Source organism: Acanthochromis polyacanthus, chromosome 16, assembly GCF_021347895.1.
Source record: "Acanthochromis polyacanthus isolate Apoly-LR-REF ecotype Palm Island chromosome 16, KAUST_Apoly_ChrSc, whole genome shotgun sequence".
Classification (NCBI taxonomy): Eukaryota; Metazoa; Chordata; class Actinopteri; family Pomacentridae; genus Acanthochromis; species Acanthochromis polyacanthus.
Genome location: NC_067128.1, coordinates 7730210 through 7756454, shown reverse-complemented (window position 1 = coordinate 7756454; position 26245 = coordinate 7730210). Strand labels below are relative to the sequence as shown.

The following is a 26245-nucleotide window of genomic DNA, read 5'->3' as shown; positions in this document are numbered from 1 at the left end:
CTGAGAATGTCTCGATATCTCAAGAACCAAAAAAGACACAAGCATGAAACTTTCACAGTTATTTCTCATCATTCATTGATTTAGAATCTGAAATACTAGACAAGCAGATGAAATGTCGAAGTCATCTGGTGATTTTTTCTAAACAACATGTAGCTGCATGTCACATTAATGCAAAACAAAACATATAGAAGACTTCTACAATATGTGGTCACTAATGTGAAAAAAGTCACGTTCATTTAATTTTTACAAATGGCTGGGTAGGTATGAGAAATCGGACCATAAAAACATAATTATTTTTAATATGGGTATAATAAAAGCGATATAGAAGCAATGCCATTTTGTTAAATAATAAATAAAATCTCAGGCTTTTATCTGTAATATTTTCCAAAGAAATTGTCTTTGTGTCGTGTTGTGTCAGTGCACAGAACCCAACACTTCCTTCCTTTTGTTTTGGGGAATGTTTTTCTTTTAAGGGGTTTTTGTTTGGTCTACCACCTTGGTAGATTTAGTGGGGGATAGTGGTATTCAACCACACACTATCCTCTTTTAGACCACAGAACCCCATATTCTGTTTGTTTGTGCAGTTTTTTGTTAGTTTCACCCATTAACAACCTTGGTCCATTTAGTTTCGTCTGAGAAAAAAGGGGGTTGAAACAGAACACTGCAGTTTCATATTGCGCTGCTTCAGATGCTCCTTTTGAGCATGAAGCTGAGAGATGTCGGTCAGAACCGCACTGCAAACGCACAGAAATGACTCATTCGACACAGATGATGTCTGCTTTGTTACTCGCTGGTATTCTCTTCGTTTTCTCTCTGCTGCATCCCACATTTTGAGCTTGTCCTCAGAGATGATGTTGGCCATACTGTCCCAGTAGGCTTTGTAATCTGAAGCTTCAAGAATTTCCCTTCAGGGATCAATAAAGTCATTCTATTCTGTTCTTATTGGGCTTCTGCATGGCCAACGCTGGAACGTTGGTGGGCTGAGCTGTCCCTTAAAAAGCACCGCCAACACACGATTCCAGGCTTTGTACTTAACTGAGGGAAATCCAACACTCTTTCAAATAAGTGGCCTACATGAGGATTTAGGAATCCAGTATACAGCATGTGGGCTTACCTGTACTCCATACGCTGCTTGAGGAAACTTCTCAGAGCAGGCAGGACATAACTACAGTGGTTCAGCTCAGAACTCATATTAGTTCTAGGACTGGTCTCTGCTGCTTTTGCAAGGGTCAATATATAATTGTGGGGCTTTTTGTAACATAGTTGACAGTCTTTTCTTCAGGAGGAAATGACATCATGTGGAGCAGGTCATGTGGTCTGGAATCAACACACTTCCTTGAGAGGTGTTTTTGCAATGAGGAACTTAGTTGACAATGATTTCATCCTCCATCAGGAAGCCCTGAGTTGGGCATATGGGGAATGTTTGCTCAAAGATACTTGTCAAGCTTGTAATTCCACAACACTATTTACATTTTATACTAAGAAAGCTTCATGTCACAGATTAGCAACTCCTATCTTACTTAGAATCCTCAATAACATTTAATACAAAAAAGTTAAACACAACATGCGCTTCAGTAACAGTAGTACTAGAGGGCCTTTTAAGTTAATATGTGCCAAGCAGCAACTTTCTGAAAATGGTATAGGACTGCATTCTCTTGACAAACATGTCCTTATCGCAGCACAGAGACGTTTACGGTTAAAAGAATTAAGAAAGCTGAAAATAAACCTATCAGGAGTTAGATGAGGAGATCAATGTCGTTCTCATGTCTGTATTTTAAAGTCCCCTGAACTCTAATTTCTGTATCAAACTTACATATTTAAAAGATTTTTTTCCCCATGAAAATAATCCCTTCCTGTCTTGAAATGGCTTGAGTGCAATTCTACACCAGTGTACCAACCACTTAACCCACAACTCTGCTCTAACAGCGGGTCTACACTACAGGCCAAACATCTGGAAACAACTTCAAGTTCTGTTCGCAAGGTCTTTCTTAAAAAGGTAAAAATAATACAAAGCAGTCTGAATTCTGTGGATTCTGGGATGTTCTTGCTGCATTTTCAGACTTTGCTTCCATTGATATGCACCATTTTCCTCTATTTAGCTTCAGGTCTACATTGATGTTGCTGAAAAAATGTTAAAAGAGGTTTAGTTTTAGAGTTGAGAAGATTTGCACGAGCCATAATTTCAATGCAAAAGTCAAACACAGATCCCAGTTTGCGTTATTCACTTTAGTTCTTTGGTTTTTGAGAGTTAGCGTCCAAAAAACCCGAATAAATCTCAGCTGTGTCCGTATCTGTACAACTACCACAGAAATGGGTAGAAAGTAACAAGAGAAGTGATACAAATACCTGATAATTATAGTAAAAATGTATTTGTATGAGTGATTCTTTATATAATATTTATTTTGCTGCAAAGTACACCAATGAAACTATATTTTTCCGTACAAATTTAATCTTGCTTCCAGACTTTTGGCCTGTAGTGTTCATCACAGTGTAACCTCAAGCAGCTGGTTCAGGACTGAGCAGCAAATTTCCCCATTTCTGCTAGAACTTCTCTCTGAATATAACCAGAGATCTTGGGTTACCAACCAACATTACATGGCTTTGGTTGGACCAGCTGACCAATCAGAGCAGATTTGGCTTTTCAGGAAGGGGAGCTCAAACAGATCGAGGTTGAGCGGGGGTGCACAATATGGGAAAGACAATGTGATTTTGGTCATGAAAGCATGTAGACACATTCTATTAGACCCCAAAAACTAATTTTTAAACCTGTAAATGTGTAGAATATGGACTCTTTAATGCAAATTAAACAGAACGATGCTGTGTTTATGCTGTTAATATTTTTTTTTAACAGCTGAATTCCAAAGCTATTCTGAAAGACTTATTAAATACGGTTGCATTGTACTTGCTCCTGAATGATGCACACAGATGTTGAGTTTCTGCAGTTTAATAATATGAGCATACATGAACACAAGGTATTGATTGGTTCCATGTGATATCTATATTCAATGATCATCTCCTTCTGATTCAGGTCAAAGTCAGTTGTTCCAGCTTATTTGAGGACATCAAACCAACTCTCCCGGTCAGTCAGTGGAAAAAGAAAAAAAAAAAATCCGTCAGATGCCACAAAAGCACGTCGGCATCATGTGTCATATTGTCTGTAAAATGCAAGCAAACATGGCTGCATCTCTTTTGAAAGCTCCGAGTTGACCAGCTGCACAGCCTGAGTTGTCCTGTTTTGAGGGGCCAGCCTCAAAGATAAAGACTTTTCTGTACCGTTATGCTACTGTGAGCCAGTAACTCTATAAAAGCAGTATCACTTAACCCCGCTGCAGTCACACCTGTCCTGTTACAGATAGTAGTTTTGACATTTAGCGACAAAATTTAAAGATTTTCCTATTAAAGTAAACTTTTTCCCATATATGTTCCTGTATATTCTATGTAAAATTTAACAGCATTATTAAGGCTGCTCTTTTATCATCGTCCCGTTCAAGTTCATGAACAACCACAAAGGTTTAACGGGTAAATTAAGTAGTAATTACTATGTAATTATATAGAAGTTGGAATGCATCTGGATGCTACAGTACACTGTTGGCTTCTCATTGTTCTAACATAAACCTTGTGAAGCCAAAAGGTGGCAGAAATGCTAACGCTAGCAGAAAAACTACTGTAAAGGCATTCAAACATGGGTCAAAACTAAAAGTGGTGGATCATTTTTGAGGGTTTTCCAGCTTTCTCTCTAAAGCCAGACCTGGATTTCATACCCTGGACTCATGCAGGAATCAACATACAATCTGATATCAGTATAAAATCAGTTAGCATGTTTATGTTGTGCCAGACAAAAGGTGCTAATAACATTAGTAGGTCACACTGGGAGGGATTGTCAAAGGGATTCATGTGCAGTAATAGAACTCTGAACAGATCTAAAGAGCCACATGGATGTTCACCTGAAATCAGTCATGATCAAGCATGAAAAATACTCACTTCATGATCACTGAGTTGTTTTGTCTTTTTGATATTTAAGTCTGACTCTTCACAGTGTAAAATTATAGGCATGTTAAAGTGAAATAAGATCGAGAAGGGACTGAAGTGATGTGAGACAAATAAAAAAAGACGAGTCCAACTAGCCAGAAAACCCCAAGTTAAGCCTTTTCAGCCAGACTCCAAATGCTGTCACTTCCAATTTCCGCAGTGTTCCAGCTTCAGTTTCTGGTCCTGCTAGAGCTCTCCGGGTTTCTGGCTGCAGCCGTTGCAGATCCTGACCGGGTGGTCCCAGCCGCGGGACGGAACTGGGCGTCGCTCCTGAGAGCAGTCGTCACAGACGCCCTGACCGCAGGCCCGGCAGTGGTGGATGGAGAGACGGGCGGTGAACTCCCTTTGGCACTCGCAGCAAGAGTGGATGTCCTGGTCTGGGACCCAGTAGGCCGGGCGAGCAGCGTCCTTCACCAGGCCTGGACACACAGGAAAGACGCTGTTAAAATCACTGAAACTGAAGCATCTACTTTATCTGAATGCCAAAAATTTACCACAAGGTTTAGAAGGCATGTTATCTTTTTCAAATTGCCAGAACTAGACCACTGATCAAACAGAAACTGCAAAAACAGAAAGAATTGTCTGATTTATAACTTTCTAACAGTTTCTGAGCTACTCATCTGTGATATGTTGTTTGGGCAAAAAACTGGACCAAAACCAAGTTTCATAAAACTTTACTCTGCATGTCCCACATGTCATTGCTTTCTAGTTTTAAGGCACTGCACTTCTTATGTTATGTCATTTTGTTTTCTCTGAGCAACATCAGACACAAGACTTCTCTTCAACATTAATAAAGTCTTATTAAAAACTGCCAAAAAACACCCCAATATGCACCAGATTCTGTAAAAAAAACAAACTATTCTGAGGTCTTTGGCACAACTGCAAAGCCATGAATGACTCAGTTGTGACAAACATTCACGTGACAACTATTCGTGGACTTTTCGATTGAACTGCAGGCAGTGTTTACACCAAGCAGAGAGGAAGCAAATATCAAAGCTAGGGCTGGACCCAAATATCCGAATATTCGTTCGCTACGGCACTATCCGGATATTAATTTGGTATCCGGCAAGTATTTCGGAATTTTCGGGCAGTCTCTGCCACAAGCCGCCGCCACTACCGCACCTCCGCCGCCGTGCCGCGGTAGATGTAGAGTAAGATGAACATGAATGGTGCTCTGTGAGTCTTCTGTGCTCTCTGATGTTTCTGGACCAATGTTGTTACTGAAATGTTGCAAAAGCCTTCCAAATATTGCTTTTAAGAACTCAGAGTAGTGTCACTTGTGTGTAACTATCTGTTAATGTCACTGTGAAAGTGAAAAGTCTGACCTAGTAAGATTGCTTTTGAAACTTTCAGGGAAACGTGAATTAAGTCAGACATGAAGCAGACACATCCAGATGTTGTCAGATTAACAGGAGTTTTAAAGGGGTTTTTATTTGAAGTCTTTGCTCACCAAGAGGTATGTCGATAGCACCAACCACAGCTCCTAAAGTGTTCTGAACGGCCTCTCCGACCTTCCTGGCGATCAGCGTCCCTCCCTCCTCCTCCAAGGCAGCATCCAGCAGCTCTACAACAGGAAGAGACAGACTTACCATCGGATATTTACAGCACACTGTCAGAAAACACAACCAGGATTACATCTACATACCAGTTGGGATTCCCCTGTTGTGGAAACAAGCATCGCAGACTCTGACGGGGGCCAGGCCCCAGCCCCTCTCTGGGACCGGTCGCGTTTTAGAGGAGCAGGCGTCGCAGAAACCTTCTCCACAGGCTCGGCAGTGGTGCTTAGTGTCATTAGGCTGGAACTCCTCTGCACATTTATAGCATTTCTGCAACACAGGCATAGTAAATATCGAGTACAGTCTTGTGTATGTTAAAAATAATCTACTACACCAGGTTTTGGTGACGTACCAGGATGAGGGAGTTGGGTTTCCAGTAGGCGGGGGCGATCTGATCTGTGAGCCAGGAGGTAACTGCTTTGGCAGGTTTGACGCTGAGTTCGGACACAGACTGAGAAATGTATTTGACTCCGTCCAGCAACCTCTGAGCAGCATTGTTGTTGTCTTTCAAGAAACCGTCCGACTAAGAAGAAACGGTGTAAAGATTCAAAATTACAGTCATGTTTGTATAAGTGTAAGTCAGTTTTATCGCTGAATACTGACCAGCATCCTGTAAGAAACAGAAAAATTCATTTATTTAAATTGCCAACATCTAGCATCACTTTTGCTTGGCATATGACTAGTTGAGAGGTTTACATGCCAAATGCAGCTCACAGTGGATGTAAATGCATTCATCTGACTTAGAACTGCTGAAATTTTGGCTTTGTTTAATTGGTTTGTGCAGAATCTCATTCTGGCTGCTCCACTGAGGCCTTACCCCGGGCCAGATGTGCTGGATCTCTGTCCTGACCACTGTTTCCACTGGGTCCTGGTTTCCATACCAGTACTGCCTGCTTCTGTAGATCACTGCACAGTTGGGACACTCAATTACATACCTGGACCAAAGACAAAAACATCTCAGCTTCAGTATCGTGGTGACAAGTTTACATGTTATAAAAACTTCCTCAACAAGCTGACAGTTCGTCTTACTTAACGGCAGTGTATTTAACTACGTGTACTAGCTTCCACACGGTTCTCTGCTCACTGGACTCACCCAGACCAGGCGTAAATGGCCAAACCAAACCACGGTGAGTCAGACGAGGCCGTCGTTTTGGGAACCACTATGACCTCCTTTCCTCCCTCATAACAGGCCTGAAGAAGACACAGACGTCAGAAACTTGTCGAGCAGAAACACACGGTGCAGTCAGAAAGTTCAGAGACGCATCATGTGAGAGAAATAACGGTCACGAGTCAGCATGCTGCATGGCATCGCAATATCAACCTCAGCACCAGTGCTACAGATGTTTTGTGCATATTTAGGGTTTCAACATCACATTCTGTGTCAGTCAGCAGCTGGACAATACGACCTTCATGTGGAGAATCGTCATGGTGACCAGAGGACGCTACCATTAGGAAGCCAAGCAGCTATCTAAAAGCAGAGAAGCTGCAATCTCCATGAATGGAGAAAGAGTGTCAGGTCAGGAGCAACCTGAGGAAGCTAACTTTTTTTATACTGTTTTATTGAACTTTCAACACAGTTCTTCTGTAAAATTCCTTAGCGTTTCTTTTGGTTTGTGTCTCATCTTTGCTGTCATATTACTGTAATGTCTTGAGGAGTCTGAAGGAGAACATTCAGCCCAAACCACCTGAAATGTGATGCAGGTGCTCTAACTGTGCTGTGCACCTGTTCACAGTATGCTGACTACACATGGGATTCTGGCTGCACCAACACAATTGTCACTCTTGTCATTCACTCCACTCAAATGATTTCCCTCCTTGTGACTTCTTCCTCTGAAATTCAAGTCGACATGATTTGATGCAGTTTAGGATACTCAGCCCCAAGCACTCAGGGTGCTTAACATGCTTACAGAATGCTAACTTTGTGTCTGTATTTACCTTGCAGGTGTAGATGCGGTTGTCGTATTGTGCGGAGTAGCGGCAGCGATGTTTGGCTTCATGATCAAGTCCTTCTTTTAGGTGATTCATGCTTCTTTTACAGCCTGACCTGAAAGTAGGAGCACACTGAATCAGACACAAAGGCAGGCATCTTTTCAAGTACATAGCAATTATGATTCTCCAGGATTCTGACGTTAATTAATGTGGGCATTTCAACATATGTTTTGCAAAACTATTTTTGGGACACTACAGAAATATTGCAATGCTAGACATAAACTTAGCTTCCAAAAAATGCTTCTCATTAAAGAAACTGAGTCAGACTTTGTGCATATCCTGTGAAAACTAGGGATTAGGACCCCTTGGGGCATCATAAGACACTGAGGAGGGGCTGCAGAGTGATTAGCAGAAATCAAATAATCCTTCAAAACAATAGAATAGCATATTTTAGTCATAACTGTTATCAAAGATAAAAAAACTCTGAGTGTGCTGCTCCTACATACTTGTATGTTCACTCAGCAGTACACTTAATATATCAGGATAACTCACTGATGTATTCTGCCATTAACCTGCACAAAATTACTGAAAAATAATCTGGTTTTATGTTCTATTGTGTTGTCTTTTTGTGTTAAAACGGGCCTATCAGTGCAACGGCCGCAACCCCCATTGAGGATAGTGGTGGTCACAAATTAATATTTTAGACGTCAGGGCTAAAAGTGTAGGAACCTCTGTGATGTAACATCTGAGATTCTCCTCTTATATCGGTGTTGTAAATGCTCATTTCTACTTTCTGGTTCAGTGAGCAGAGACACATACCCACAGCTGAGGCAGATGCTGGAGCAGGTGAAGTACTCGTCTGGAAAAAGGAATTACTGGTCATGTGTTCGTCTGATATCTCCCCACTGAAGCGTTCACTCAGGGCCTGAACAAAGAGGAGACCAGAGAGACTCGGTAACGTTCACTGTCAGCTTTCACATCACAAAACGTCCAGTTACATGACTATACTGACACAGATAAGCATCACCACCTGCAGAGCTTTGTAGATGACGCTGGCCGAACGTGGAGAGCGGGTGGTGTTGTTGTCCAGCTGCTGCTCCAGGGTGCGAAGCAAACCGCTGAAGTCCGTCGGAGGGTTGTAGGTGCGAGTCCCGCGGTACTGGATGGAGCTGAATGCTTCTGGGAACAGACCCAGCTTCCTGAAACGTTCCTGGAGGAGGCGCTCGGCCGATTCAGAGGGTTTGTCTGAGTTTGAGGAGCGAAAACAGACCGAGACAAATAGAGAATGAAGGAAATCTAGTGACTGAATTCAATATTCTGAATTTCTTATCCACTTTTCGCAGAAAAGGAACTGCTTTAAAATGGACTAGTTTAGCTTTAATACAGCTGCCTCTCCTTATCTTGAGTCAACACTCTGTGGTCTTAAGCAATATCCAGTCCACTGAACTATCTGAATGGTTACATAGCCGTGAGTAATAGCCTATCAACAATAAAGGATCGATATCTGAAGTTCTCCGTTGATAAAGCATATAAAACACAAATAAACAAAAACTTTTCAGGTAAGTTTTGTATTGAAATGTGTGCTATTCTAATAGTTTTTTCCTGTAAGTATATGCGGCACCTTAATTATGTACACTCAATATCTGCATCTTCCTTGAAAAAAGGCATACATCGACTCCTACAAAGTACAGTTTAAGCCCTAAATGATTCAATCTATGTACCTGATCCAAGCAGCTTGGTGTGGACAGTCTCGTGGAAGATGATGACAGCAGGGCCCAGTGTGGACAGAGGAACATCCAGACCACAGCGAGTCGTTGTCGCCTTCAATTCCCGAGTGAAATGTTTCAAGTAGGCGTCTGACGCATCGCCAAGGAACTTGAAGAGATCGTCGTGAAGACGGTCAGCATGCGTTCGGTAGATAACCACATCGGAAATGGCCAGAACCTTGAGGAGGAGTCGAGTTCGCTGACCCTGATTAGCTCCTGATAAGTGGAATAAGAGCAGTGAATAACTAGGTGTAACAACCTCCTGTTACTAGTAGTAATAAATGTATTATTTGTCTCATACCAGCCCCGAGAAGTCCCTCTGTGTCGATGACTACGACCCAGTGCAGAGGGTCCATAGCTGCCCAGACACCCACAGTGCAGGATTCTTGGGTGGGAGAGGTCTTGAAAACTTCTCTCCCAAGAAAGAAGGTGTGGTTCAGGGTGTGGGATTTGCCCTCCCCAGTATTCCCAAAGATAGAAACCACCTTGAGGAGCTCATCTGGTCTGCAGCCGAGTCTGTTAACAAAGTCTTCCTCATCCTTCACCTGAGAATCCACAAAACACCAGCCCAACCATTATAACCAGTCATTATTAACGAGTTGCTTTCTAAGGTTGAGTATAATATTCAGGCCCCTACCTGCATCTCCTCCTTCTCATCCACCAGCAGGAAGCTGCAAACCTTCTCCAGCTTGGCTTTGAGGATCTCCATCTCTGACTCCCCAGAAGACACGCTGTTCTCCTGAGCAGCTTTGGCAGGAGGATAAGGTGTCAGAGGGTGCTTCCTCTTGTTGACTCCACTGTGGGTTCGTTTTTGGCAATCCAAACACAGGTTGATCTTACAGCCCTGGCAGCGCACCACCGCTCTGAGCCTCCCAGAGCAGCTGCTGTCACCTTTACAGGAGTCGCAGAAGGGAACGTGGCCTGGCGCGATCCGAACCCGATCATGATTCCTCATCCGATCCTGGCGATGCAGCTCCAGTTCGCAGCGAGCGCACTGCAGGCTGCCGCATTCATCGCATTCAAACGCAGCCTCATCTGAACCCCCACAGGCATAGCTCTCCTGGCAGACTAGGATTGTATTCATTCCTTTATCTATGGCTGGGCCTTGACTACTCATGTCAAACCTGACAGGTCAGGGATCGTTAACGAGTGGGACCTGTGACTTTAAATGTGCGTTGCTGGGATTGCAACAGCAGTGCAGGGGAGGACACAATGTTATTACACGGTTGGGTAAATCTTTTCTACCAGATGTCATGTAATATCTTGTTAGGAAAAGCCAAAAACCCAAAAGTAATACTGAAAATTCAGCTGAGCACTTTAAAACTGCATATTAAGGCTGTAACTAATGCTTAGTTTCATTACAGTTTTATCTGCTGCTAATTTTCTCGATTAATCGATAAGTTGTTTGCCCTATAAAATATCATAAAACGGGGAAAATGCCAATTAGTGTTTCGTAAAGCCCAAGTTGAGGTCCTCAATCCAAAGATATTAAAAGGAAACCAGAAAATACTCACACTTAAGAAGCTGGAATCCAACAATTTAGATGTTTTCTCTCTTAAATCATTCAAATACTTTGTCAGAATAGTTGGAGATTAATTCAGGAGTTGACAACTAATCGATTAATCGTTGCAGCTCTATTACCAGCTAAGAAACATAATATCTTCTAAAATATGATGTGTTGTTCAGTAGGGAAAAATATCTACTTATCAAGACTTTAGCAGCAAAAAACTTCAAGTGAATTACTTCAGGAAATATTTGCTTATTTGCAGAGAGTTGTAATGGTAATAAAGCGTATTTGTTGCTGCCTTTGAAAACACCCAGAGATACTTTACAACACATCAAGTAAAATAAGACCTCAACTAAGTAGATTAAAGTGAGTATGACATGGTTATAATTGTATTATAATAGGCATGCTATTCAAAACAAACAAATTACTGAAAGGAGCACAGAATATTCGATTGCTAAATTAATTCGCAATGAATTAAAAAGTAGACAACTAATTTAACTGTTGCAGTACTTCTGTTTATTTTAACGAGGATATTCAGTCAGTTTAGAGTAAAGGCAGCAACAGCAAACACAGTTACCAAGACTAGCTTAGTAATTACTTATTGTTTTGTCATAACAGTTTGCTAGCTAACATTAGCTGCCCTGCATCTCCTCCTTTGTTTCAGCAAACTGACAATGCTATTTGGATGTAGCCTGTTGTATGCTAGTCATACTGCCCCAAAATACGCCGTGGAAGTCAATAATAAACAGCCATTAGCTAATACTAGCCACACAAAGAGACATAAACAACCTTCATTTAAATCGACTGACCTAGCAGCTGCTACCAGTCCGAAGGAGAGCCGTGAACCAAGACGCTGCCCCGACACGCTCTGAAACCGGACACTGTCTCACACGGCGCCGCCGACTGCCACATATAGCGACGGAGAAAGTTAGCTGGCTGGGAAATATTGTGACAGACCCTTGTAGATGTTGTTGCTTTTACATCAGCTGATCAGCTTGTTTTTATCCAGAGGTCAAAAGTCATCAAATAGTGCGATGCACGTTGGGAAATGTATGCTTTACAGTTAGCATAGCAGGACGACCATTAAACTACGTTTAAGACTATTTATGAAAATTACGCATTATTATTTTTGTTTCTAAGCACATTCAATTATTTCTATTCTTGACACGACGTCTAAAGTATATACGATAAATACTAATCCACAATTTAAGCAAACGAAGCGTAAATATTGAAAAATTATCACCAGTTACCCATAATTCTTTGCTCCATCCAGCTGCTGTAGGGTAGCTTCTAATGTGAACCAGCGCACGCCGAATCTACACAGTTACACGGAGACAACAACAGAAACTGGCTCGCATCTTGTTAATATTAATTGACAATTAAGATATGTTAAATTCTTAAGTGTGATAATTATCTAAAAGCATATCTTTGTTGCCATAAACCCCGCTTGCTGCAGTTTCCTCATCTTTTGTGTTTGTTAGCCGCTTTTACTAGGCTACATATACCCGGGACACCCTGGTGTAAAACAAATAGCGCATCCGAAGTCGGCGTTGATTTTGGCAACAAATAGTTTTACTTGTCTTCGGAATATTGCCCTTTCTCTTACTTTATTGTTATTATGATAAATTTTGCGGCTTCGTAATGCATTTATAATTTTTCCCCTCTTTTTCGTCGCTAAGAATTTATCGATTTCTATCTTATGCTGCTGACCTTGCCTACTCGCAACAGCTAGCCACCGTTAGCTCAGTGCTAGCCTCAGCTAACTGTTTACTCAGTGCTAACTTTTCTCCTTCATGCTTTTTTCTGTGTTTTTGGCTCATTCATGATGGAGGACGAAACGTTCACGGACATCAGCGGTAAAACTATATCTCTGGACTGTCAGAGTCACTCCAGCTTCTGCCGGGAGTTCACTGTCAGCTCCCCCAAAGTGTCCATCGGCAAGGTGATGGTGTACACCTGCTCAGTGTGGCTGCTGGCGTACGCGGTGTTCTTCATCACACAGGTAGGCCTGTGAGACTTTATTATTAAGTAGCAGTACACACCAGAAGTGTGTGTACACTCCTGTGCAGTTTCACTTAAATGTCAATGTTTCACCACTACGTGAGCACACAGTAATTTCCCTACCTAAGTTGAATAGTGGATTTTCTATTCCTCTAATGTCAAATTAAAAAACTAACAATTCATCTTATAAGCCAGTATTTTGATTGTCCGCAGGCTTTCATGGCATATTTATATATGTCATCTCCATAGCCTTTGCACTCATCAGACTGCCATTTCTGTGCGTCATTGTCAGACCTATACATTCATTGTGGTAGTCCTGATAAGGTTCACACCAAACATGCATTAGTCCAGCAGTCCAGATGGCCTACGATGGCATCACTCATGGAAATCACAACATGTTATACATCATATAAAAGCTTTGAATCTGTAGTTTACAAATATAATCACGTTGTTCTTGTATTTTTATTACAATAGAAAAGACACGATAAAAGGACAGGGTCTCTCAGAGTGAAGTTATTCGTGGAAATGTTTACTATCAGCAAATCAAAGTGTATTATATATTTATTTTTATCAACTTTTTTCTTTATATGTAGTATATTCCTGATAGAATGTATTCTATATTTCATATCTGCACTATATTGTCGTGTATTGCAGTGTTTGGTTGCTTAAAAATATTGACGTACTGTATTATTTTTGGATTTATTTTTGCTCTCTTTTCATTCGTTTGTTGTTCTTGTCGCTTCTATTTCTTATCTTATTACATCTTATACATCTTATTCTCATCTGATGAAAGAATATGCTCCCAATAGTCATAGCAGAATTTATGGCACATCTACAAAAGGTTTTAAAGTGATCTGTGTCAAAATTGTAAGATTTGAGAATGAATATCTTTTTTTTAAAACAATGAGTTTTGTTTACTTATGTGTAGAGACTTTTAGTTTTTTTTTGGTGAAATGGTTAGAAATAACGGGAACATTCATGAAATGCAGACTCAATGCCTTTGGAATGGCACTGTCTACTGTCTTACTTAATGTCTACTGTAGTTGCCCATAAAGACTCATTTTGTGACAGGAAAAGCGCTCAACAGCCATCAAAACCTCCAATCAATGTTCCCTTTTTTTGTTTCAGAACACAGCTGTTCTGTCGAGCGCCATCCTCATCACCCTCGTCGGGATGATGTTCCACATCCACTTTGTGAAGGTGGACCACGAGTCACTCCTCATCATTGGTTCTTTAGGGATCCAGGTGTCGTCCAGCTACGCTTCGGGCCGCGAGATCACCACTTTCATAGAGATGAGCAAGATCAAAGATATCGTCATCAATGAAGCTATTTACATGGTGCATAAGTTCATTAAACCTTGTGTGCGAATGTGTATTTTACCATTCTATAGTTGTGTTGCTAGTTTGCATTTGTAAGAAAATAGATTAACATCTGATGCTTTTCTTTCAGCATCAGATCATCTACTACCTTTGTGTCCTACTGAAGGATCCTTCAGAACCGAACGCGGTGTCCAGTGTTGTTCCGTTATTTCAGGTGAGAGTAACTGTAAGGCTTTCCCACATCTCTAAAAACACCCTTTGGGCAAGTTAGTTTCAGTGTTTTGTTACTTGTTTACCTCCTGTAAAAAGCCTGTTCGAACATGCAAGGACCTGTTTCTGAAGAACTCTCTTTCTTTGTCTTTCAGAGTTCAAAGCCGAGGCTCAACTGTTTGGTGAAAGTTTACAAAAGCTGTCAGGAGATTCTTTCAAAGAGCCAGTGACGCACAACTCATAGCTAGGCAACATTTTTACTTTTTACTTCTACTTTTTATGTCTGCTTTCTATGTTTATTTTGGTAATGGTTTGTTTGGTTCATACATTTTTCAATATTTTCCCCTTTTTACACTGTTGTGATTACACACTTCAAGTAGGGCTGCACAGTATTAAAACTGTTACTGTGGTGTTTTGTTTTTCTGCAGTATATGCTGTCATGTGAGCAAAATGCAGGAAATTTCAGCAGGTGACTTGAGTAATTTAATTTTAAAACAATCATTCCAGAAAGATTGTGATTGTGATTTGTGGGGGAGTGCATCGGTATGGAGGAAAAAAAAAAAAAAAAGAAATGCAGAAAAAGCTATTTGGGAGCTATTTTAGGATGACACTGACGGAGGCATATGAAATACTGTTTTAGCTTCGGATGGCTTCGTACTCGTTATACAGGCCTTTTTGCTGCTGATTTAAATGGTCAAACTACTCACTTGTGTTGCCTCGTTTGGTGCCAAAAATTGGAAGACACTGCCGACAGAGTTTCTCATTTCATCAGCGTCATCATTTCTGTAGCCAAAATGTTTTCATACAACCGACATTGTTTGTTTTTTGCAACTAAACTGACCTTTTCAGTGTTTTTTTCTCCTGTTTATAATGCATCTTGCTGGAGCCTGCACATAAAAAACATGCAGTGCATCCAGGAACCCTTAAATTAGAGCAAGAAAAGAAGCTGTAGCATCATGTTTGAGTCCTGACATGAAGTAAATACTGAGGAAAGGACCCATAATAGTGTTGAAATGTTGTACTTAGTTGTGAAGTTGCTTCAGTAGTTTATGCAAAATAGGACTGGTTCCCTTTCTGCTGCCACATGTTGCCCCTGGGGCATCTACAGGCCTGATGTGAGCTTCCATTATTTTGCAAATGATATTCAGTTGCATTTGTTCTTTAATTTCCTCAGATTTTTATCAAAAGAACACACATGGTTCTGAGCGTCCTGCAGCTAAATATTGAGGAGACTGAGGTCATAGTCATTGGTGTTGGCACAGTTAATGCTTTCAAACATCTACATTATCTGTCAGAAAAACTGTAAAATCCTCAGTGTCGCCTATGATAGCAGTTTCAGCTTGAAAAACTCAGCTGTATAGTTTGTTTTTCTGCCAACACAATTACAGTTTGCCTGAAATGTACACACGTGGACAAAATTGTTGGTACCCCTCAGTTAAAGAAGGAAAAACCCACAATTCTCACTGAAATCACTTGAAACTCACAAAAGTAACAATAAATAAAAATGTATTGAAAATTAAATAATCAAAATCAGCCATCACTTTTGAATTGTTGATTAACATAATTATTTAAAAAACAAACTAATGAAATAGGGCTGGACAAAAATGATGGTACCCATAACTTAATATTTTGTTGCACAACCTTTTGAGGCAATCACTGCAATTAAACGATTTCTGTATTTGTCAATGAGCGTTCTGCAGCTGTCAACAGGTTTTTTTTCCCACTCCTCATGAGCAAACAGCTCCAGTTGTCTCAGGTTTGATGGGTGTCTTCTCCAAATGGCATGTTTCAGCTCCTTCCACATATGTTCAATGGGATTCAGATCTGGGCTCATAGAAGGCCACTTTAGAATAGTCCAACGCTTTTCTCTCAGCCATTCTTGGGTGTTTTTGGCTGTGTGTTTTGGATGGTTGTCCTGTTGGAAGACCCATGACCTGCGACTGAGACCAAGCTTTCTGACACTAGGCAGCACATTTCTCTCCAGAATGCCTTGATAGTCTTCAGATTTCATCGTACCTTGCACACTTTCAAGACACCCTGTGCCAGATGCAGCAAAGCAGCCCCAAAACATTACTGAGCCTCCTCCATGTTTCACCGTAGGGACAGTGCTCTTTTCTTCGTATGCTTGGTTTTTGAGTCTATGAACATAGAGTTGATGTGCCTTACCAAAAAGCTCCAGTTTGGTCTCATCTGTCCAAAGGACATTCTCCCAGAAGCTTTGTGGCTTGTCAACATGCATTTTTGCAAATTCCAGTCTGGCTTTTTTATGAGTTTTTTTCAGCAGTGGTGTCCTCCTTGGTCGTCTCCCATGAAGTCCACTTTGGCTCAAACAACGACGAATGGTGCGATCTGACACTGATGTACCTTGGCCTTGGAGTTCACCTTTAATTTCTTTGGAGGTTGCTCTGGGCTCTTTGGATACAATTGGAACGATCCGTCTCTTCAATTTGTCATCAATTTTCCTCTTGCGGCCACGTCCAGGGAGGTTGGCTACTGTCCCGTGGGTCTTGAACTTCTGAATAATATGAGCCACTGTTGTCACAGGAACTTCAAGCTGTTTAGAGATGGTCTTATAGCCTTTACCTTTAAGATGTTTGTCTATAATTTTTTTTCGGATGTCCTGGGACAATTCTCTCCTTCGCTTTCTGTTGTCCATGTTCAGTGTGGTATACACCTTTTCACCAAACAGCAGGGTGACTACTTGTCTCCCTTTAAATAGGCAGACTGACTGATTATGAGTTTGGAAACACCTGTGATGTCAATTAAATGACACACCTGAGTTAATCATGTCACTCTGGTCAAATAGTTTTCAATCTTTTATAGAGGTACCATCATTTTTGTCCAGGCCTGTTTCATTAGTTTGTTTTTTTAAATAATGATGTTAATCAACAATTCAAAAGTAATGGCTGTTTTTGATTATTTAATTTTCAATAATTTTTTATTTATTGTTACTTTTGTGAGTTTCAAGTGATTTCAGTGAGAATTGTGGGTTTTTCCTTCTTTAACTGAGGGGTACCAACAATTTTGTCCACGTGTGTAGTCCATATTAAAGCACATTGCTCCTGTTTTAGATTCTTCAGTGCCTCCCAGTAAATTTTAGAATCATTTTTCAGATATTTTTGGTAACTTCACATAGTCTAAGCCATTCCATAATCTAATCCAGAATGTAATCAGGCTTTTTGTGTCTTTTGTTGTTGTTTTTTTTTATTATTATTATCTATGGCAGCCTCTTTCTGAAACACCCTCTAGAACTCTTAATCCTCTTTTAAACCCCTCTTAAATGCTTTGTCAGTCACTTGGAAACCGCTTTAAACTACATTTGATTTGTTTGAAGAGCCCGATATGACTACAAACTGATTGATTGATTAAAAACACAGAAATGCATATTCAAAGGGTTTTGTCATCTGAATCCCCTTTAATCATCTCAGCCACTTCTTAAAACATACTTGATACAAAAGCGTTCTCTCAACTCTTATTTTTGCTCATTGATTGAATTATTTAATATTTATTTGCTTATTTTAATCATAATATGTACTCCAGCTTATTTCTGTGCAACTTTAAAGCTACTGTTAATTAGTTTTTAATATTGTTTGACTTATAAAGCACTTTGTTACTATATTTTTGATAAGTGCTGTTTAAATAAATATGTATTTCAACCCAAGGAGCCAACTTTTGAAGTGATTCTGTGTTAACAAACAGAAATACAATGCAACAATTGAGTTTATTTATGTGTGTATTTAGATTTTAAATGATTATTAATGCCAGTTGCTGTGTTTTATAATAATCCAGACTGTGTTTATGATTAAAAATCTACTTTGATATGGAGCAACATGCTCTTGAATTATTTGCATCAGCGTGTAGAGGAGCTGTATTTATTCTGCCCTGTAGGAGGCAGCAACACACTTCATGAATCTCAATGAATCAGTTCTTACCAGCACTTTAAACGAGACAATTTGTTCTGTTCTTTTTGTCCAAAGTGTTAATGATATAAGCTAACTGCTTTGAATGTTCTCTCAAAGGAGGAAAAAAAAACCTTGAAGACATATAGAGTTGTGTGAGCTGTTTTTTTTTACTGTACATATTTATAAATAAACATCAGCATCTTCTTCCTCAAATATGATTTTTACTTCCTCATAACCACGCACACCTTCATCTCTCAGAGGCAGTCGGCCACATCTGTCATGTTTCTGTTCAGACTCCAGACCTGTTTATTTAGAAAAGTGATTCAAGGTTACTAAATGACATCAAAGACACCTGCTGCTTCAGAATGCTGCACGTTATTTCCAGGTTATCTGAATTCCTTAATAGAAAGTTCTGCAGAATATATACAATCCCCCCTTTAATGCCATTCTGGTCTTTATATCATGCAGCATAGCAAGTTGCATAAGCACTTTTACATACAGTTAAGCCACAAATCATGCCTAGCCATGTCAAATTTTGATTTATGGTGAGTTTTTATTTGGCTAAGTGCTTTCATTTGGCTGGAAATGACTAAAACAAGTAACAAACGACTGATAAATTCTAACATTTTTTATGGTTTTATTAACACAATTTGCTTAAAGTGCTATGTCCACTGGACCTTAAAAAAGAACATTCAGACATGGCGTTATAGCCTTTAAATGTCTTGTGAGCAGCCACAATGTGCAACTGCCACAACTGTATTAGGCATTTTATTTTAAGTTGTGGCTTGCAATTGTCTAATAACTGACTATAGAGCTACTGCATCAGCTGTTTTCAGTTTATAGTGCAATAAAATGATTGAGATCCTGTTAAAAAATGACCACAACCAGGTTAAATTTGATATAAGCGGCCTTTTCTTTAAAATATATGGCAATTTTATGGGTGTAAAACTGTTAAAATTGATTATTAACGTCTCTGACACAATGTCTTACTCTATTTTGTCACTTCTTCATGTAAATTCCAGCCAAAAGAAATCTGTTGGTAATACAAAAAAATCACTCTAAATCAAAATTTAGCTCAATTTTGGTCATTTTGGTTGTATCCAACTTGCTATCCTACATGATAACGACCAAAATGACAGCAATGCCCATGAGTTCAGACCTCTAGCTTTGTTTTTCCATGAATTCCAGTTCTAACTGACTGTGTGCAAACTCCCCTCGGTCCTGTCTGTGAACTCCAGGTCAACAAAACAAGCATCAGGGCGCGATTTTCACGGGGCGAAGCGTAACGCCAATGTGAAGAATCGCCCCCTGACAGGTTAATAATGGCCCCTGCTGGAGGTGCGAAACATTCATAGGAGGAAAAACCTGGGAGCAACACCTCAGGGCCTCAGAACAGGCCTCGTAAAGCCGTAACCTCCCCGCTGAGTTAAGGTTTGTCAGAGCACAAACAGGCTTTCTTCAGCTGGAGGTGTGGACTCTTAATTTCCCCTGTTTGTAGCAGCAGCTGTAATCATACCTCAACTTGTGGTATTTCTGCAGCATTTCTATGGATTTTGTGTACTTTGAAAGACTCCTTAATACTGCTGATACTTTTTCCTGTCAATACTGTTATTTATTTATCAACTGAATACAGATACATTCATGGTGCATTCTCCAAAATTCATACATTTTGTGGGTATGAATGATTTTGGACATTAGATATGGCTTTATGGTATTTTTCATTTGTTTGTATCATCGCAGCTGATGGATTTGGAAACTGCTCTAATAATAACTTTTTATAGCTTTCAGATTTAGCACATTGTACATGTTTGGTTTATAAATGAAGTGTGTTTAGGCCTTTCAAAATGTGGTAAAATTCATAAAAACAAGTACAGACCATGAAAAACAATCCATGGAAATTGTTTTCATGACACACCCAGAGGTTGTGAGGTTGATAAAAGGTACATAAATACACTTCTCTTACTTAGAGTTAGATACAACATCGCTCTTATCTGTTAAATACAATATCAGATACAACAGCCAGCAGCTATTTAAGTGAGATTATTATTTTGTGCCTTTACAGCAAATTATATAAGTCTCTGTGCAATGTATTTGTCAGAATTTCTGCTCAAAATATTGCAAAGGTGGTTCATTTCACCACAGCTGCTGGTTTTACGGCCATTCTAAATGGGCTGAAAACCAATCTATCATTCCCACCCCCTTCAGGAAGAAAACTCTCTCTGCTTGTGTGATTGATTGCTGTAGCTGGATGATTACTGGTTAGTTAGGTGTTACAAAGCATTTGGGTTGAATTGTTACTGGCTTTAGGGGTTATTGGGGTGAGGGGTGTCTTGTTTTACAGCTTTTATTTCACACCTCCAAGTTTCTTACAACCACAAAACACAGAAAATTCGTTTTCACCGCAGCGACTACCTATACCAGCCTGTCTAAAACATATTTAAAACCCTTCCAGACATTTTTTGTACATTAATCTGACAACATTTGATCATGTCTTTCATGTCTGAACGTGAATCTGCTCACTTTTCTGTGAAAGTCAGAACAGTCATTTTGCAAGGTTGGAGCAGGTAACATTTCTACATCACTTTCAGCACAGCACAAGTCTGAACTTAATGCAGTCACATTAACACAGAGACTTGCACAAGATTGCGACACATTTCAAGTAGTGTGAGGGAATTTGAGGACGGTTGTTTCCAATATTTGTCCAAAAACACTTCAAAATGCGAAAGACTCAGTTCAACACCTTTCTCATTCACTTTCCTCTTCAACAAACTGAAATGTAAATACAAACTAAACTTTGCTATGATGAGAACAGAATCTGTAGCAGGTCATATCAGTGAGGCCCAACAATAATTAATATAATCCAGGTTTTGCATAACAAGAGCTGAACTTTAGCTTGTTGCTTCCGGTTGTTTAAGTTTAAAGTGCTGCTAGGTTTTGTTACCTTCCCACCAAAGCAGGCTAGCAGTTTCCCTGTTTCTGGTATTTATGCTAAGCTAACCGATTACTAGCTCTAGCTACATGTTCCTCTCTGGTGGAAAGTAACTACTGTAAGTACATTTACTGTACTTTAGCAGAATTTTAAGGTATTAGAACTTTACTTAAGTATCTCCAAGTTACAGAGCTGCCAACTTGTGACCAGACTTTAGAGTGAGATTTGGTTTGTGTGGGATGCTATGGGGGTCTAGGGGTCCTCCCCCAGAAAATTTTGAAAATTATTGATCCTATTTCCTGTATTCTGGTGTAATTTAAGAGTATTTTGCCTGTTAAAAATCTTATTATAGAGATAAAATTAAGGGATAATAAAAAAACATTGAGCTTAAACAAAATCAGAAAAAAACAGAGCAAGGGCAGGCGGTGTTGAAAATGGTTCTTCATGTAAAATATGGATGAAAGTTCTGTGGCTGGATGTGTACAACACATTTCAGTATTTTCCATAAATATATGCATAATTGAAATAACTCCAGCAACCACTTTGTAAGATTTGTCTTGGAGGATTCTAATGCACACACTCAACAAACTTACTCTTTCAAATAAATAGCCTCCTAACCCTCTGGAAACCAGTGTTTGTCCTGTTTTTGTGTCACTCCTCGGCGACCCCAAACAGCCAGTCGTAATGTATTTTAAACAACAACACACCATACTATGATGTTTTTACAGTGAAGGTTCTACTATGGAACCAGTTTGACATGTTCAGGCGTTCTATGTGTGAAAACTCAGAGATTTCAGGTATCAGAAGGTGGTTTTCAACTTTCTTTGTTAACTTTCTGCTAAATTTACTTCACTAAGCCAGCCCTCTGGACTTCCAGTAAGCTGTGTTCCTATTGGCTGTCCAGTTGGCTGCTTGGTGTTATCAGGAACACCTGAGCAGCTCAGTGTCTTCCTGCTTTATGTCTGCAGTGAAACATTTCCTCTGCTTCTCTTCACTGAACCGGGTTTGGCTCCAATGCTTTAGTTTGTTTTGTAGGTGTTGGCTTGCAGCTTCCAGCAGTAAAATCCTTTTTAATGTGTTTCTTGGTGAATTTTAGGGCTTTGTACTGGATAGTTGTCTTGGTAAATGCATAGACTGCATATAAAGTGAACGTAGCATCTGGCTCCAGAATTGAAGCCCACCCGGAAGTGTCAAAAACTTGCAATATCACTCCGTCCGCTAGGGTTGGCTCCAAAAAGCTTTTTCTCCATAGACCCCAATTCATTTTTGGAAAAAATAAAATTTGATAGACTGATTTTCTACAGCTCAGGATTTTTTCTTGTTAGTTTTCATGGTCAGAATGAGAGATCAGGTGGCCGATCTTAAAATAAATCAATACTGAATTTTAAATAAATCGTTCAATTTGTCGGAGCCAGGGGGCGTGGCTATACTTGATAGACAGCAACAGAAGCCTCTGCGGTAAAATGTGGGCAGGATAAGACAGTCCTCAGCCAATCCTGCCCCTAGTTGCTCTCCAGTCCAGTCTGTTTGACGCTTTTTACGTCACTGGCTCCAAAAAATCCAAAACGGCGACCAGGAAGTAGCAAAATCCGGGCTTCATTTTCTCGGCGTTGAAACCAACGGGTGACGTCACGGTTAGTTCACGCCTGGGTAAATGTGGTTCTTTTGCCACAGTTAGCACATGGTGCTAACATGTGCAGTGATTAGCGGATTTCATGCAGCTGAGTTGTGTCTTTATCTTGGCTGTTGTCTGTATATGGAGCCCTGGCGACCTGTCCAGGGTGTCCCCTACCTTCGCCCAAGTCAGCTGGGATAGGCTCCAACCCCCCCACGACCCTAGTGAGGATAAAGCAGTGTATAGAAGATGGATGGATAGGTGAATTTCAAGACAAGGCTAGAATTACATGATTTTAATAGTAATAGATCGTGATCTAAAGTGGTCCGGTTTAAGGCATGAAAGTCCAGGGCTGAAAATGAGTCCCACTCCGGGCCTGTGTGTAAGTTTTCTGAGATATGCTCTTTTGGAATTTGGGGAACTGTACATGATGATTCACCATGTGGTCATCTAGTTATTATAGTGACTCTAATGACTATTTTTTCTGTGATACATACAAACAAATTCGCTGTCCCTTGACTTTAAATAAATCTGTGAATGTTCCCATCATAGACTGTATATAAAGATGTTTAAATGTAACCCAGAGGTTTCCTGCAGAGCAGCTTTGAAGCTCAGTCTGTTTTTGTTGTTGTTGTTGTTGCATCCATCTTGACAGTGCATGAGTCCTAGCTCATTGAAAAATGAGCAAAAAGGTGGAGTGTGATCAGACCTGAGGCCATATAAACAAACTGCTATAAAGCCACCTGTCTGAAAGCAGCTTCATCCTTAATGATGTACAATTTTAATTGTAAATACAATTTGAATGGGTTAGCTGTATAAAAATTAACTCCCTATACTGTTGTCACAAACAAGGAAATTAGCTATAGAGACTAAAGCTGCTTTTGCACAAGGCTGTAAACATGGTTATTTCTGCTATAAAGTTGGACATTTTAACATGGGAGTCTATGGGGATTGATTCACTCTTGGAGCCTCAAGTGGACATTTGATGAACTGCAGTTATTAGCACAAGTTGCTAGCATTGCAGTATTTTCTGAATAAATGGCCAAAAAGCAATGAAATATTCATTTGAGATGATGGCATTGGAATGGATGGAATTCTGTTCAAATTTAACAGTAAATTTGAGAGTACATTTGATCTTGAAGATAAAACATCGTCATCTTTAACTGTGAGAAACACTGATCAACATTTTTCACCATTTTCTGAAAGTTTATCAACCGAACAACTAATGAGTTAATGAAGAATATAATCAACAGCTTAATCGACGATGAAAATATTTGTTAGTTGGTAGTTTAAGGTCATTATATTTTCTGTTATTTAAAATAATTTAGAAGTCCTAGATATTGTTTGGAATGTATTAATTTGTAGTTGCTGACTTTCCCAGCTAAACATTCAGATAAAGTTTGGGAAAAATCTAGTAATGATTTCGTGGGAAGGTTTTTTTTTAAATTAAGTTTTCAGAAAGTTCCTCCATATGTGGGGTAACATTCTCCAAAGACATTCTAAAAATGTTTAGTGATGACGATTATGAACCAACATTTTAAAAAAGTTACATCACACAATAAATTGAAGGAAAATTTTATAATAACGCTCTGTCATCTGAGGCCTCGATAACATCCTGACAACATTTTTTTGGAATGTTGGTTTGGGAACGTTCTTTTGTCGCCATGTAACACGATGACAGCATCCTCAAAACATGCTCTGAATGTAGCAGCGGTGTCTAGTTAAGCTTTAACTTCGTTATTTAAAAAATCTGTGAAAATACTCCACAAAAACTATGAAAATCTGGCAGCAAGATTGGCAAAAAAAAATGTAATGAGTTTAGAAAAATATGTTAGCTTTTTTAGCGGGTGGAGGAGGGTCACCAGTTATAAAAATCCACAGTTTCAGCCTGTAAATGAATAATTTTTTGTGTGATTTTACCAGATTTTATCAATAATTTTAACCGAATAGAGAAAACTGTTTAAATTTTAAATTAATTTGAACAGTATTTTCAATCATTGATTTACATATTTTTTTCTCTCAGTTAAAGGAAAACATATTTAGAATTTATTAAAATACAGATTATTGATATGAATGTTGTTTCCAGCTTCATCTATTGCTTTTTGTTTGGGGTTTTTTGTTGATTTCTTTTGTTTGTTTTTTTTAATTTATAGATTTCACTATATATTGTTTGTAATTTATCAAACAAGAGAATAAATCTGTAAATTACTTTTTTCTTTCTATTTTTCAATTCTTAATATGTTTAAAGTCTTACAAAACATTAAACAATTCACAACAAACATCAGTTTAAAATGTATACATATATATGGGTCATTCCATGAGGTTTCACCAGATGGTGGTTGCTGCACCATTTTCAAATTAGTCCTAAATTTGCATGCCATTAGATAGTTACAAAAGTACTTTCTATGCAAAATTGTAGGCCTGTAGCTCAAATAGTTTCTGAGTTGTGGGGGTCTGAAATTTTCAGAATTTGGGCTATAAAAAACCTTGCCAGCGTTTTTTGCATCTTTAAGTGGTTATTTCTCAGCCTCTAGACATACCAGAAAGCTGTGAGTTGGTAAACAAGGCCTCTGCATGTAGCTAGTGCCCCACAAACATCCCCAGGTGTTTCCCTACACTCTGCAGGCCATGGGGGCTTCCTAAAAATTAAGAGATACCTACTCACGAGTGGGATTTGGGACCTTAAAAGTAGTAGAAATACTGCACAGGAGTGTTCTAACACCCCCTGGGTTCCATTCTACACAAACTTGTGTGATAACTTAGCAAACTGGAGCTTTCTAGGTACCTCAGTTTGGAAAATATGAGCTCCCAAAGTTGGACAAGATTTTAAATTGGCTATTTTTGGTGGCAAAAATCTCAGTGTGGGACAGGTACCAGAGACCCCAAATTTTTCTACAAGACAGTTCCATCTGTCTTCTGTCACTGTACAAAAAAGCAGCTGGGTTATATTTGTAGTTACTGAGATATTCTTACTCAAAATGGCATTGGTAATGTCAAAATTTTTTTTTGCTTTTCAGTACTTTAAAGCGGGATACAAGTATTAGTAGTCATTCCAGTGGTAGTATTATGTATGTTTTGTTCTTTTTGAAATGTTAGTTGTCAAAGGTGACTACCTTCAAAAAGTGTTCTTTTTTTAATGATTTCATAAATGTTTTCTCTCGTTTTTCTTTTAATAATTGTTGTCATCTTCTGTCTTAATGTCTTTGTAAAGCACTTTGAATCACCTCGTTGTTGAAATGTGCGATATAAATAAATTTGCCTTTGCCTTTGCCTTTAATTTTATCAGAGAAGTTTCTTCCTAGCTGGGAAAGTCCAGCATTGCCCTTCTTCTGTCAGTAACTGCATTTACCTGAAGCTTTTATCACCTCAACCTGCTGCTGCTGCTCTTTAACTTTTAATAACACTGGTTTGTTCCTTTTGTGAGAGCTAAGCTCCCTCCTTCTGATTTCCTAATCTGCCAGTCGGTTGAAATGCAAATGAC

General features: G+C 39.4%; 2 protein-coding genes across 2 annotated transcripts; one reads left to right on the top strand and one right to left on the bottom strand.

Annotated features, from left to right (window-relative positions):
- Positions 1–2928: 2928 nt before the first annotated feature.
- Positions 2929–11820, bottom strand: zfyve1 (zinc finger, FYVE domain containing 1). Its single transcript, XM_022203300.2, is given in 14 exon segments — positions 2929–4448; positions 5480–5593; positions 5675–5855; positions 5938–6108; positions 6403–6520; positions 6679–6776; positions 7521–7629; positions 8334–8382; positions 8385–8439; positions 8545–8759; positions 9236–9496; positions 9582–9825; positions 9918–10348; positions 11597–11820. Coding segments are annotated over 13 exon segments (2166 nt in total). The 5' UTR covers positions 10236–10348; positions 11597–11820; the 3' UTR covers positions 2929–4215.
- A 254-nt stretch (positions 11821–12074) lies between these two features.
- On the top strand, positions 12075–26041 carry pigh (phosphatidylinositol glycan anchor biosynthesis, class H). The gene is made up of 4 exons (XM_022203302.2): positions 12075–12789; positions 13917–14126; positions 14239–14322; positions 14474–26041. Exons 1-4 carry the CDS (start codon positions 12610–12612, stop codon positions 14546–14548), a joined length of 549 nt encoding a protein of 182 aa, XP_022058994.1. The 5' UTR covers positions 12075–12609; the 3' UTR covers positions 14549–26041.
- The last annotated feature ends 204 nt before the right edge of the window (positions 26042–26245 follow it).